Source organism: Mustela putorius, unplaced genomic scaffold (genome assembly GCF_011764305.1).
Source record: "Mustela putorius furo isolate JIRA1106 unplaced genomic scaffold, ASM1176430v1.1 tig00000224_pilon_pilon_pilon, whole genome shotgun sequence".
Taxonomy (NCBI): Eukaryota; Metazoa; Chordata; class Mammalia; order Carnivora; family Mustelidae; genus Mustela; species Mustela putorius.
In genome coordinates, this window is record NW_025421321.1 from 16612957 (window position 1) to 16628291 (window position 15335).

Genomic DNA, 15335 nt, shown 5'->3' on the forward strand with positions numbered 1-15335 from the left:
TGCTCTTTAGCCTCCATGTGTTTGCATTCTTTTCAACTTTCCTCTTGTGATTGAGTTCTAGTTTCGAGGCATTGTCATCTGAAAATGTGCAGGGAATGATCTGAATCTTTTGATACTGGTTAAGACCTGATTTGTTTTCTTGGGTATGATCTATTCTGGAGACTGTTCCAGTTTCACCTGAGAAGAATGTGTATTCTGTTGCTTTGGGATAGAATGTTCTAAATATATCTGTGATGTCCATCTGGTCCACTGTGTCATTTAAAGCCTTTATTTCCTTGTTGATATTTTGCTTAGATGATCTGTTCACTTCAGTGAGGAGAATGTTAAATCCCCTACTATTCTTGTATTATTGTCTATGTGTTTCTTTGATTTTGTTCTTAATTGGTTTATATATTTGGCTGCTACCATAGTAGGGGCATAGATATTTAAAATTGTTAGATTTTCAGCATGGAGGTTCCTCAAAAAGTTGAAAATAGAGCGACCCTATGACCCAGCAATAGCACTACTGGGTATTTACCCTAAAGATACAAATGTAGTGATCTGAAGGGACAAATGCACCCAACTGTTTATAGCAGTAATGTCCACGATAGCCAAACTATGGAAAGAACCTAGATATCTATCAATAGATGAATGGAGAAAGAAAATGTGGTATATATATATACAATGGAATACTATGCAGCCATTAAAAGAAATGAAATCTTGCCATTTGCAACAACATGGATGGAGATAGAGGGTAATATGCTGAGCGAAATAAGTCAATCAGAGAAAGACAATTAACTTATGATCTCCCTGATAAAAGGAATTTGAGGGGCAGAGTGGGGGGTTTGGAGAGTAGGGAAGGGAAAAATGGAACAAGATGTGATCGGGAGACAAACCATAAGAGACTCTTAATCTCACAAAACAAACCGAGGGTTCCTGTGGGGTGTGGGGGGGAGTAGGGATAGGGTGGCTGGGTTATGGACATTGGGGAGGGTATGTGCTATGGTGAGTGTTATGAAATGTGTAAGCCTGATGATTCACAGATCTGTACCCCTGGGGCAAATGATACATTATATGCTAATAAAAATAGTTAAAATAATAAACTAAATAAAATTGTTAGATCTTCTTGTGGGACAGACCCTTCAAGTATGATATAGTGTCCTTCTCATCTCTTATGATAGTCTTCTGCTTAAAATCTAATTTGTTTGATAGAAGGATTGCTACCCCAGCTTTCTTTTGATGTCCATTAACATGGTAAATTGTTTTCCACACCCTCACTTTCAATCTGGAGGTGTCTTTGAGTCTAAAATTAGTTTCTTGTAGACAGCACATTGATAGGTCTTGTTTTTTTTAATCCATTCTGATACCTTGTGTATTTTGATTGGGGCATTTAACCCATTTACATTCAGGCTAATTATTGAAAGATAAGAATTTAGTGCCATGTATTGCCTGTAAGGAGACTGTTACTACCTATTGTCTCTGTTCCTTTCCAGTCTATGTTACTTTTAGGCTCTCTCTTGCTAAGAGAGGACCTTTTTCAATATTTTCTATAGGGCTGGTTTGGTGTTTGCATATTCTCTTAGTTTTTGTTTGCCCTGGAAGCTTTTTATCTCTCCTTCTATTTTCATTGACAGCCTAGCTGAATGTAGTATTCTTGGCTGCATATTTTTCTGGTTTAATGCTCTGAATATATCATGCCAGTCCTTTCTGGCCTGCCAGGTCTCTGTGGATAGTCTGCTGCCAATCTAATATTTCTACTATTGTATGTTACAGACCTCTTGTCCTGAGCTGCTTTCAGGATTTTCTCTTTGTTTCTGAGACTTGTAAGTTTAACCATTAAATGACGGGGTGTTGGCCTATTTTTATTGATTTCAGGGGGAGTTCTCTGTGCCTCCTGGAATTTGATACTTGTTTCCTTCCCCCATATCAGGAAAGTTCTCTGCTATGATTTGCTCCAATGTACATTCTGCCCCCTCTCTCTTTCTTCTTTTTCTGTGATCCCAATTATTGTAATATTGTTTCATCTTGTGTCATCACTTATCTCTCAAATTCTCCGCTCATTATCCAGCAGTTGTTTATCTCTCTTTTTCTCAGTTTCTTTATTCTCCATCATTTGCCTTCTATATCACTAATTCTCTCTTCTGCCTCATTTATCCTAGCAGTAAGAGCTTCCATTTTTGATTGCTCATTAATAGCTTTTTTTTAATTTCAACTTGCTTAAATTTTATTTCTTTAATTTCTCCAGAAAGGATTTTATTTCTCCAGAACGTCATTCTCTAGTATGTTCTGTGCTTTTTTCATGCCCAGTTAGCAGTTTTATAATCATCATTCTGAACTCTAGCTCTCATATCTTACTAATGTCCATATTGATTAGGTCCCTAGTAGTTGGTACTGCCTCTTGTTTTTTTTGAGGTGAGTTTTTCCATCTTGTCATTTTGTCCAGAGAAGAATAGATGAATGAGAGAACAAAGTGCTAAAAGGGTAACAATGACCCTAGAAAAATATACACTAAACAAATCAGAAGAGACCTAAAACCAGGGGGAGAAGAAAAGAAAAAAAATATGATTAGGCTAGTGACTAGAACAAAGCCACACACTTGATTTTGGGTGTGTATTGGTCTGTTAGAAGAAACTGCCTCCCAAAATTTTAAAGAAAGAAAAACATATGTATCTATAGCTATATGAATATTTTTATATGTAAATAAGGGTAAACATGATGAAGAGATAAAATGACTATAAAGATGAAAATTTTAAAAGATTTTTAAAAAGGAATTGATAAGAAGTTGGTTAAAAAAAGAAAAAAAAAAGGAGAGAATGTGATCAGGCTAGAGACTAGAACAAAGCCATATACTAGATTTAGGGTATATTTTGGTCTTCTAGAAGAAACTGTATCCCAAAACTTTAAAGAAAAAAAAAAAAAAGGTTAAATACAATGAAGGGACAGAATATGAAAAATTTAAAAAGATTTTTAGAAAGGTGTCAATAAAATAGGTTAAAATAGGAAAGAGGAAACATTAAAAAATATATAACAAAAAATAAAAAAAATTTAACTTGGAATGACTTCAGAATAATGGGAAAAAAGCCATGAATCCTGTGTGCTGTATTCTCTTAGCACAGGTATTTTGCAGTTCTCATTGATTGGTAATGTTTGTCTTGGCTGGATGTTCTTGCTGATCTGGGGGAGGGGCTTCTTGCAGTGATTCTTAAATGGCTTTGCCCGAGGTGCAATTGAACTGCCCTTGCCAGGGGCCAATCTGTTCAGGTTTGCTCTTGGTAGCTTTTGTTCCCGAATGCTTCCCATACAGCTTTGGAGGACGGGAATGAAGATGGCAGCCTCCCAGTCTCTGGCCAGTGGGATCCAGACCTCAGGGTCACACTCCTCAGTATGCCCTCAGAGAAAAGCAGCCGATCCCTCCCATCTCCCTGGTCTCCGGCTGCACTCTGTGCTCCCCCGGCCAGTGACTGAGTGTTTCCATCTCTGGCGCATGGCCATGTTTGAGTCTCCAAACATGAAGAAATCCCAGCAGATTTCTTCAGCGTGCTCCTGCACTGTTCCTCCCAGAGGAGGAATTGGGGGGGGGTCTCCCCAGAGCTGCCACTTGTGGGGTCCCTGCTCAAAGAACAGTGGCCCAACTGTGCCTTGGATCACAGTTTAAGGTAACCCTGAGCTGAAAGCCCACTCCTCGGCTCTGTCTCTGCAGCCAGCTTCCCTGCTCTGATACCTGGGAGCTCTGCTGCACTCAGGCACCCCTGGTTTTTCTGTGACCCTGAGGGTCCTGAGACCACACTGTCCCAGCAGGGGCTCCACCCCTTGCTTTGCCTCTGGATTGACGTTCCTCCATGGAGCAGACTTCTAGAAGTTCTGATTTTATGCTCCACTGCTCTACGGCTTGTCGGGAGCCAGCCCCTCCCCTCTGTGGTCTATCTTCCCATGTATCGCCTTGAATTCACTTCTCTGCACGTCCTGTCTTCCAGAAAGTGGTCGCTTTTCTGTTCCTAGAATTGCTGCTCTTCTTCTCATCTATCTCCTATTCAATTTTTAGGTGTTCGGAATGGTTTGATGACCATCTAGGTGAATTCCTGGGACCAGATGAAATTTAGCTCATCTACCCCTTCGCCATCTTGCTCCTCCTGTCCTGTTTTGGTATCAGAGTAATGCTGCCCTTGTAGAATGAAATTGGAATGTTCTTTCCTCTTCTGTTTCTTGGAATGGTTTGAAAATAGTAAATATAACTTCTCTTTAAATATTTGGTAGAATTCACATAATTTGTTGGGAGTTTTGATTACTGCTTCAATTTCATTGTTAATAATTGACCTGTTCAAATTTTCTATTTATTCCTGGTTCAGTTTTGGAAGATTACGTATCCTTTTCTTCTAGGTTGTCCAATTTTTTGGCTGTAATTTTTCATAATATTCTCTTACAGTTTTTTTTTGTTTGTGTATTTTTGTGGTGTTGGTTATTATTTCTCCTCTTTTGGTTTCTGCTTTTATTTATTTGACGTCTCTTCCTTTTTTTTTATGGGTTTAGCTAAAGCGTTATCAATTTTTGTTGATCTTTTCAAAGAACCAGCTCCTGGCTTTATTAATCTGTTCTATTTTTGGTCTGTATTTCCTTTATTTTTGATTTAATCTTTATTTCCTTTCTTTAACTGGCTTTGGACTTTTTTCTCCTCTTTCCAGCTCCTTTAGTCATATAGTTAGGTTGGGTTGTTATAGTTTGTTTTTTTTTTAATAAAATGCAGCTTTTACTTGAAGATTTTTTTCCCTATAGCTGTTACTCTAACACCACCATTTGTTAAGAAGGCTATACTTATACATTTAATTTTGTATGTTTTCCAAAATCAGCTAGTTATATCTGTGTGGGTTAAATCTAAATCTTCTATTGATCTTTTATTTTTTAAAGATTTTATTTATTTATTTGACAGACAGAGATCACAAGTAGGCAGAGAGGCAGGCAGAGAGAGAGGAGGAAGCAGGCTCCCTGCTGAGCAGAGAGCCCGATGCGGGGCTCGATCCCAGGGCCCTGGGATCATGACCTGAGCCGAAAGCAGAGGCTTTAACCCACTGAGCCACCCAGGCGCCCCATCTATTGATCTTTGTATCTCTCTCTATCTTGATTAATGTTGCTAATACCTTATTATCAAGCACCACGGTTCCTCCAAATTTATTTTTCTTTTGAAAAAATATTTTAGCTATTTTTTGGGGTCTGAAATTTTGTTTAAATTTTAGAATGTGGTTATTTATGTAGAGGAAACCTTTCTAGGATTTTGACAGGAATTGCACTGAATCTATAGATTGATCTGGGGACAACTCACGTCTTTATGATGTTGATTCATCCAGTCTGTGAACAGAACTCATGAATATGACAATACATTTAGGTCTTCTTTGATGTCTTATTTTGTAATTTCCAGCTTAGAGATCCTGTACATGTTTAATTAAGTATACATTGTATACATTGTATTTGGAGTGATGGTAAATGGTATTTGCTTTTTAATATAGGTTTCCATTTGTTCATTAGTTCATTATGTTCGTTAGTTTGTCAAAATGCAATTGATTTTGTGCGTGGATCCTATAACTGGCAACTTTACTGAACTCAATAGTTCTAGGAATGTTGTGTGTGTGTGTGTGTGCACGTGCGCACGTGTGTGTGTTTGTGAGTGTGTGATATGTACTTGTGGATTTCTTGCCATTTTCTGCATAGACTATATATCACCTACAAACAGGGACAGTTTTATCTTCCTTTCCAATCTCTATGGCTTTATTTCTTTTTCTTGCCTGTTGCAGAAGTTAGAACTTCTTAGGACTATGTTGAATAAGAGTGGTAAGAGTGGGCATTCTGGCCTTTTTCCCAGTCTCAGGAGAAAACATATTCAGTCTTGCACCAGTGTGAATGATACTAACTGTAGAGATTCTTTATCTGTAGATACTTTTTATCAGGTTAATGATGTTCCCCTCTTTTTTAATTTTCTGAGAGTTTTTATCATGGATGGGTGCTGAGTTTTGTCAGATGCTTTTGCTGCATTAATTGATACATGATTTTTCTTCTTTAATCAATCATTGTTGATTAACAATGTTAATCAACCTTGTGTGTCTGGAATATTTTCTACTTCCATATTTTCTCCATGTATAACTCTTTAATACCTTGCTGGATTTGGTTTGCTAATACTCCATTGTGGGTTTTGTATCTTCTAAGTACATGAAAGATATTGGTCTGTAGTTTTTCTTTTTTCTTAGTTCTGTTTTTCCACATTTTTTAATTGATGTGTAGGTGATATATATTACCATATTAGCTTTAGGTGTACACTATAGTGATTTCACATTTATATACATCACAAAGTCACCATCACAAAATGACCACAATAAATCTAGCTACTATCTCACCATATGAGGTTGTTAATTACTGTTAACCACATGCCCTGTGCTGCACATTGTATCACCTGTATTATTTATTTTATAACTGGAAGTTTGTACCTTTTAATCCTTTTCCCTTATTTCCTTCCTGCCCTACACCATTCCCCTCTGGCAACCACCAGATTGTTCTCTGTATTTAAGAGTCTGTTTCTATTGTTTTGCTTCTTTTTCATCACAGTTACTTAAATTTTTTAAAAACTTGAGTGCAGTTGACCCCAATATTATATTCGTTTCAAGTGTACAATATAGTGATGCAATTCTTAACACGGTTTTTGTCTGGTTGGTATCAGGTTAATATTATCCTCCTCAAATGTGTTGAGAACTTGTCCCTCCTCTTTTGTTCCTGGAAGAAATTGGTATAATTCATTTTTTAATATTTGATAAAATTATCATGGAGTCATTTGGGCCTGGAGATTTTTTTCCCAGGACTTCTTTATTAAGAATTTAATTTGAAAAAGATGGTTTTAGGGCTATTAATGTTTATTTTGTTTTTTTTAATTTTTTTTAATTTATTTTTTATTTTCAGCATAACAGTATTCATTATTTTTGCACCACACCCAGTGCTCCATGCAATCTGTTATGTTAGTTGAATTTTGGCAATTGGTAGTTCTAAGGAAGTGGTCTATTTTTCCTAAGTTGTGAACTTGTCAGTGCAAAGTTATTTATTGTATGCCTTTATTACCTTTTTAATGACTGCAAGATCTATAGTGATGTCCACTATGTTGTTTCTGATATTAATGCTCTGTCCTCTCTCTTTCATTTTCTCTCTCATTCTCTCTTTTTCAGTCTTGTTAGAGGTTTAATCAGATCTATTGGTGCATCCTCCCCCTAAAAACCAGTTTTATCTAATTGATTATCTCTGATATTTTATTTTCAATTTTGTCAGTTTCTGCTCTTTATTGTTTCTTCCCTCTGCCTGCTTTAGTTTTATTTTGTTCTTCTTTTTCTAATTTCTTGAGTTAGGAACTTACCATTGATTTGAGATACTTCCTCATTTCCAACATAAGCATTTGTGCAAAAATTTCTCTTCCAGGGCACCTGGGTGGCTCAGTGGATTAAGCCTCTGCCTTCGGCTCAGGTCATGATCTAAGGGTCCTGGGATCAATCCACACTGGGCTCTCTGCTCAGCAGGGAACCAGCTTCCCCCTCTCTCTCTGCCTGCGTCTCTGCCTACTTGTGACCTGTCTCTTGCTGTCAAATAAATAAATAAATAAAACCTTAAAAAAAGAATTTCCCTTCCAGCACTGTCTTAGCTGCATCTCACATATTTTGATTTGTTGTGTTTTTGTTTTCATTCAGTTCTAAGTGTGTTTCTTTCCTTTAAGGCTTCCTCTCTAACCCATGGATTATTTATAAAAGTATTGTTTAATTCTATGTTTAACGTTTTTTGTGTTGTCTTTCTATAATCACTTTCCAGTTTGATTCCACTATGGTCATCGAACACACTATGTTGATTTCAATTCTTTAAAGTTAGTTGGGGTCAGTTTTTTATTATTATGCTCAGGTAGCCAACATATAGTACATCGTTAGTTTTTTTTTAATATTATGTTAGTCACCATACAGTACATCATTAGTTTTTGATGTAGTGTTCAGTGATTCATTAGCTGTGTATAACACCCAGTACTCATCACAACACATGCCCTCCTTAATTCTCCATCCTTTTACTTGCAGTCTACCAATGTTATACTTAGAGTACATTCCTTGGGGTACTGAATGGCACAGTTGGTTGAGCATTCAACTTTTGGTTTTGGCTCAGTTATGATCTAGAGGTCATGGGTTTGAGCCCTGTTGTTGGGCTTCACACTCAGCTCAGAGTCTGGTTAAGACTTTCTCTCCCTCTTTCTTTGCCTCTCCCCACCTGTGCTCACACAAGCATGTGCTCTCTCTCTCTCTCAAATAAATAAATCTTGTTTTTAAAAAGTAAATTTCTTGTAAGTAGCATATAGTTTGATAGCCTTTTATCCACTCTGCCAGTATGTTTTTTGATTAGTATTAGACTATTTATATTTAAAGTAATAATTGATATGTTAAGCACTTACTTCATTATTTTATTATTTTCTATTTATTTTCATTGGTCTTGTTCCACTTTCTTTTTTCTTGCCTTCCTTCAGGTTACTTGAACATTTTTTACAATTCTGTCTTGGTTTACTTGTAGTTTTTAAAAAATTTCTTTCTTTGTATGATTTTTATAATTGTTTCTATAGGTATGATAGTATATGTAAGTGACTTTAAAAAAGTCTCCTGGTGTCAGCATTTTACCACTTCATGTGAGTGTGGAAATCTTACTTCAATTTAGAAAATTTAATATTTTTTATTCCCCAGGTTTAAATACCATTATCTTGAGTATCAGGTGGTGTTGTAATGTCTGTTTCAGTCATTTCTAAGGATCAGTCTGCTAGCCAAAGTTCGTTTTGTTTTGTTTTTAACATGTGTAGTAATGGTTTTATTTTTTCTTAATTCCTGAAAGATGATTGGATGATTTTACATTCAGAATTTGCAGTCAATTGTTCTTTCCTTTTTGTGGTTGAAAAACAGTGAAGCCTCTCTTTGGGGTTTCCTATGTTTTAAATGTGAAATTTTCTGTCATTCAAACTGGTGGTTTCTTAGGTAATGTGTCTTTTCTTTCTGGCTACATTCAAGATTTTTTCCTTTATCTCTGATATTTAAGTATTTAACTGTAATGCATCTTGGCATGGGTTTCTTTGGGTTCATTCTGTTTGGTGTTTGTTCAGCTTCTTGAATCTGAACATTGTGTCTTTCACCAAATTTGGAAAGTTTTCACCTACTATTTCTTCAGAAAGTCTCTCTGTTCTACTTTCTGTCTCCCTGTCCTTTTGAGACCTTGATGATATGAATGTTGGATGCTTTGTTATTGTCCTACAGGTCCCTGAGTCTCTGTTTATCTTTTGTCAATATTTTTTTCTCTGTTGTTAAAATTAGCTGAATTGTATTGTTCTGTCTGTCCTCAAGTTCTCTGATACTATCCTCTGTCATCTCTGCTCTACTACTGAGCCCATCTAACAAGTTTTTTTATTTGTTATTTTATTTTTTAGTTCTACAGTTTCCACTTGGAACTTTTATAGCTTTTGTTTTATAGCTTTTATTTCTTAGCTGAGATTTTCTATTTGATCATTTGTTTCAAGAGAATTTGTAATTAATTTTTGAAGTATTTTTATGACAGCTTCTTTGAAATCCTTATCAGATAATCCCAAATTCTTTTTTTATTTATTTTTTAAAGATTTTATTTATTTATTTATTTGAATTTATTTATTTTCAGCATAACAGTATTCATTATTTTTTCACCACACCCAGTGCTCCATGCAATCCGTGCCCTCTATAATACCCACCACCTGGTACCCCAACCTCCCACCCCCCCACCAATTCAAACCCCTCAGATTGTTTTTCAGAGATAATCCCAACTTCTGATTCATTATTCATTCTGTTGGCATCATTTGATTGTCTTTCTCATTTAAGGTGCGATTTTCATGATTCTTGCTATAATGGGTAATTTTTTATAGTATCCTGAACATTTGTCTATTATGTAAGGGACTCTAGATCCTATTCAGATCTTTTATTTTAGGAAGTAGTTGCCCTGTTTAAAGTTAGCACATAGACCCTGGCCTGTTTCTCTGGGCTGTGGTTCCAATGGTTATTTAATTTTCACAGCCTTTTGTGATATTATTTTGGTGCTTGGTTTGCTGGTGTTAGTGGGGCTACAGCTGGTCCCTGCTGGTGCTGCCTGAGGGAGCAGCAGGAGTTTCCTCAGGCCAGGAGGCTAGATGTCTTTCAGTGGGGAAAAATTATGGTAGCTTCCCCACTACTATCTTTTGAGTGTTGTTTTGTCTCTAGGCAAGGGAGGAGAGCCTTGAACCTATATAAGCCAAGGGGCTTCCTGGTATGGGCCACTTGCCATAGCTGGATCAATCTTGCATGATCTGTCTACTTGTTCTGGTATCTCTGTACAAGGGAGGAATGTCTTAGGCTCATGTGAACACAGTGGTTTCCTATACCATGCCACCTGTGTAGCCCACCTGCCCATTCCAGCAAAACCAGAGTTTTGCTAGAAAGGCTACTTGCTACTTGTCCTAAACATTGTGTAATGGCCTTTTGTCACTTCTACCATTTCACTTAGATTTGGGGTTGTTGCTATTGATAGGCTTTATTCTGTTTTAATTTTTAACATGGAAAAGTAATGAAATGAAATGTAGTGACTGACTACTGAACTTGGGGAGTAGTTAAGTGCTTTAATCCACTGCCAGATAAATGTGTTTTTATTCATTATTTTCAGAGTTTGGAAATAATACAGTTTTTATTTTTGGAGACTTCGGGAGCTAAATATTATTTTCATTTTGGCTCACTTGTTGTCTTGCCTAATGATTTTGGTCAAGGTGGACTGTGGAGTTCAGCTCTCCTATGTGGATCATTTATCTCCTATGTGGATCATTTATCTCTTTTACTCACAGACATAGATCCCAATGAAATTTATCTTTCTTAATTCCTGGTTACAGATGCAATCAAGACACAGGATTCACCCTGTTGTTGCCTAGAAAAATAATGAATAACACTTAACACAGTCCTATCTTTATGTACAGAGACCACGGGTATTAACTTCCTGTGAAAAAGATAGTTTGTAGATTATTAGTTCATCTTCAGTCTAATTATCTAGTTTCTTATAGGAGAGGCTAAGTTCCTTCTTGTTGAAAACAAGGACACATCACATTCACGAATACTATATAAAGCTTTGGTACTTGTACCTCCAAATTGTGAAGTACAGATCACATTTATAATTAATGTGGTTTCCATAATCGCATATAAAAATAATCAAGGTGTCTTGATATAAGCTCATTACCTTCTGTATATTGCACAAATTAAATGTCAATATTTGAAAAGTACTGATTTGCTAGCAAAGGACTGCAGTCTGTGAATATGGTGAGGCATGACTTCTAGGATTATCTTACATTGACCTGAAGTCAAGGTTGTCTAGGAGAGCCCAGTATACTCACTTGAGCTCTTAAAAGGAGGAGATTTTTCCAGCCAGTGACAGAAAAGAAAGAGAAACTTGAAGCACAAGAGAAATTCAGTGTGTCATGGCTGGCTTAAAGATGGAGGGACCACTGAGTAGTCATGTGAGTGCTTCAGGAGCTGAGAAGCCCCCTGACTGTCAGTGAGAATAGAGGGACCTCGTTGCACAGCTGCAGGGAGATGAGTTCTACCCACAACTTGAATGAGCTTGGAAGTAGATCTCTCTTGAAGAGGGGTAGAGCTTGAGCTCAGATAAGTGGAACAAACATTTATGGCAGCATTTAATTGGTGGCAGAACTGTCCTCTGAGGTTTGGAACCTGCATTCTTTTTCTAAGGATCCAAGGAATTAGGTGCATCTATTAAAGTCTCTCATTTTGTCCCACGTTCCTTTAACCCCTTTCCCTTTGCTACCAACAGAATCAACCAAAACCAGCCTTCTCAGAAGCCAGATGTCCAGCCTCAAGAGCTCAGCTTGCAGTGAGAGGACCGACGGCCTTTCTACTTCCAGCAGCTGGAACACTCCAAGTGACAGAGGTAAGCCAGAGAGGGTCTCTCTATATCAGGAAGCACAGGCCAGCCTCCCTTTGCCCAGTGTGTCTGCTCCTAAAAACCTGGGTATAGATACATTTTGGGGGAAACAAATCATTTTTAAGTGGGTTACAATTGCTTCCTATTCAGGGACTCCTTGTAAATCATCTCTGTCTGCTATAAGGAACTAGATTTTCTTAGGCTGAGATTTGCAATTACTGTGCCTGGATGTTTAATATATAAGTGACTCACATAACTCTGGTGTTAGTATAGTTCTCGCTGCCACTGCATGTTTTGAACTTGAAAACCTAATACTTCACAGCTGGCTAATTTTCTTCCCTTCTGCGGTGCCTGGGTGGCTTAGTCAATTAAGCATCTGCCTTTGGCTCAGGTCATGATCCCAAGGTCCTGGGATGGAGCCCCATATTGGGCTTCTCCCTCTGCCTACTGCAACCCCTACTTGTGCGCACTCTCTCTCTCTGTTAAATAAATAAGTGAAATCTTATAAAAAAAAAAAGAAGAAGAAGAAGCTTTTATTTTCTTCCCTTCATTCACAGGGGGTGTCAGCTGGTCCATATTGTCAGCCTTTTGGGGATAAATTGTGAGGAGAATATGGCACGCAGATTTTATTATAAGAAAAAAACTTTATTCTTAAAATAGTAAATTTCTAAGAGTTTAATTCCTGTAGGACTTTCCCCTATATTTCAAATTGCTGATAACTACTAAATCAAATTAATGACACAGATACACACGATCAATCCCCTATGTAGGAAGAGGGACTGAGTGACAAGTGTACCCCCCATCCATAGCTGAATCTAACCTCTTGTTCATTAGCACTGATCATTATGATGTCTTTTCCTCTGTTTGAATTAACCTGTCATAGTCCCTAGGTCTGCTATATGCGTGGTTTTTAAAGGGCTCATCTTATGATGAGTAGAGTATGATTTCTTAGATGTTTAACCAAGTCACTCCCAAACACGCCTCCTTCTAGATGCTGCCAATTCAATTAGCTAATATTTCTTTTCATTTGTAAGTCCAAGTTTTTATAAGGATATATATTAAAAATCCGAAACATTGATTTGAATTATGTATCTATAACTAAACAGGATCTAGTAGGGATTTTGGTTTTCCAGACAGAGTGGAAGAACTACAGAGCAAACTCTCAGAAACTAAAATGTTGATCAAGGTTCTTTTGTATAATTTGGAGGAGGCCAGTGAGGGCAACATTGAACAATCATTGGTTAATGGCATTTGCAAATTTAACATTTTAAAAAGGTGTTTTCTTTTTATTTTGATGAAGTCCCAAAAGTTTATTTTCGCTTTTGTTTCCTTTGCCTTTGGAGACATATCTTGAAAGAAGTTGCTGTGGCTGATATCGAAGAGATTACTGCCTATATTCTCCTCTAGGATTCTGATGGATTCCTGTCTCACATTGAGGTCTTTTATTCATTTTGAGTTTATCTTTGTGTACGGTGTAAGAGAATGGTCAAGTTTCATTCTTCTACATATAGCTGCCCAGTTTTCCCAGCACGATTTATTGAAGAGACTGTCTTTTTTCCACTGTATATTTTTTCCCGTTTTGTCGAAAATGATTTGACCATAGAGTTGAGGCTCCATATCTGGGCTCTCTACTCTATGTGTGTGTCTGTTTTTATGGTCTGTGTGTCTGTTTTTATGCCAGTACCATGCTGTCTTCGTGATCACAGCTTTATAGTAAAGCTTGAAATCAGGTAGCGTGATGCCCCCAGTTTTATTTTTGTTTTTCACCATTTCCTTAGTGATTCGGGGTCTCTTCTGGTTCCATACAAATTTTTGTATTATTTGCTCCAGCTCTATGAAGAATACTGGTGGAATTTTGATCGGAATGGCATTAAAAGTATAGATTGCTCTAGGCAGTATAGACGTTTTAACAATGTTTATTCTTCCTATCCAAGAGCATGGAATGGTCTTCCATCTTTTTGTGTCGTCTTCAATTTCTTTCATGAGTGTTCTGTAGTTCCTCGAATACAGATCCTTTACCTCTTTGGTTAGGTTTATTCCCAGGTATCTTATGGTTCTTGGTGCTATAGTAAATGGAAATGATTCTCTAATTTCCCTTTCTGTATTTTCATTGTTAGTGTATAAGAAAGCCACTGATTTCTGTACATTGACTTTGTATCCTGCCACGTTGCTGAATTGCTGTATGAGTTCTAGTAGTTTTGGGGTGGAGTCTTTTGGGTTTTCCATATAAAGAATCATGTCATCTGCGAAAAGAGAGAGTTTGACTTCTTCATTGCCAATTTGGATACCTTTTATTTCTCTTTGTGTCTGATTGCTGTTGCTAGGACTTCTAAAACTATGTTGAACAAGAGTGTTGAGTGGGCATCCTTGTCGTGTTCCTGATCTCAACGGGAAGGCTGCAAGCTTTTTCCCATTGAGGATGATATTTGCTGTGGGTCTTTCATAGATAGATTTGATGAAGTTCAGGAATGTTTCCTCTATCCCTATACTTTGAAGCATTAAGCAGTCAAAAAAACAAAGAGGCAACCCATGGAATGGGAGAAGATATTTGCAAATGACAGTACAGGCAAAAGGTTTATATCCAGGAATAATGAACTCCTCAAACTCAACACGCACAAAACAGACAACCATATCAAAAAATGGGCAGAAGATATGAACAGACACTTCTCCAATGAAGACATACAAATGGCTATCAGACACATGAAAAAATGTTCATCATCACTAGCCATCAGGGAGATTCAAATTAAAACCACATTGAGACATCACCTTACACCAGTTAGAATGGCCAAAACAACATGTGTTGGAGGGGATGTGGAGAAAGGGGAACCCTCTTCCACTGTTGGTGGGAATGCAAGTTGGTGCAGCCACTTTGGAGAACAGTGTGGAGATTCCTCAAGAAATTAAAAAATAGAACTTCCCTATGACCCTGCCATTGCACTCCTGGGTATTTACCCCAAAGATACAGATGTAGTGAAAAGAAAGGCTATCTGTACCCCAATGTTTATAGCAGCAATGGCCACGGTCGCCAAACTGTGGAAAGAACCAAGATGCCCTTCAACGGACAAATAGATAAGGAAGATGTGGTCCATATACACTGTGGAGTATTATGCCTCCATCAGAAAGGATGAATACCCAACTTTTGTAGCAACATGGACGGGACTGAAAGAGATTATGCTGAGTGAAATAAGTCAAGCAGAGAGAGTCAATTATCATATGGTTTCACTTATTTGTGGAGCATAACAAATAGCATGGAGGACATGGGGAGTTAGAGGAGAAGGGAGTTGGGGGAAATTGGAAGGGGAGGTGAACCAGGAGAGACTATGGACTCTGAAAAACAATCTGAGGGGTTTGAAGTGGCGGGTGGGTGGGAGGTTGGGGTACCAGGTGGTGGGTAT

General features: G+C 37.5%; 1 protein-coding gene across 3 annotated transcripts in view; it reads left to right on the forward strand.

Moving 5' to 3' along the window:
- Positions 1-15335, forward strand: part of VWA3B (von Willebrand factor A domain containing 3B) — a 223701-nt gene that overhangs the window by 143051 nt on the left and 65315 nt on the right. For all 3 annotated transcript variants that reach the window (XR_006606011.1, XR_006606010.1, XM_045077773.1), the window contains exon 17: positions 11830-11946. Coding sequence is in view for 1 of the 3 variants with exons in the window: in XM_045077773.1 (XP_044933708.1) it covers positions 11830-11946 (117 nt within the window). In the remaining 2 variants the exon portion in view is untranslated. The remainder of the gene's footprint in view (positions 1-11829; positions 11947-15335) is intronic.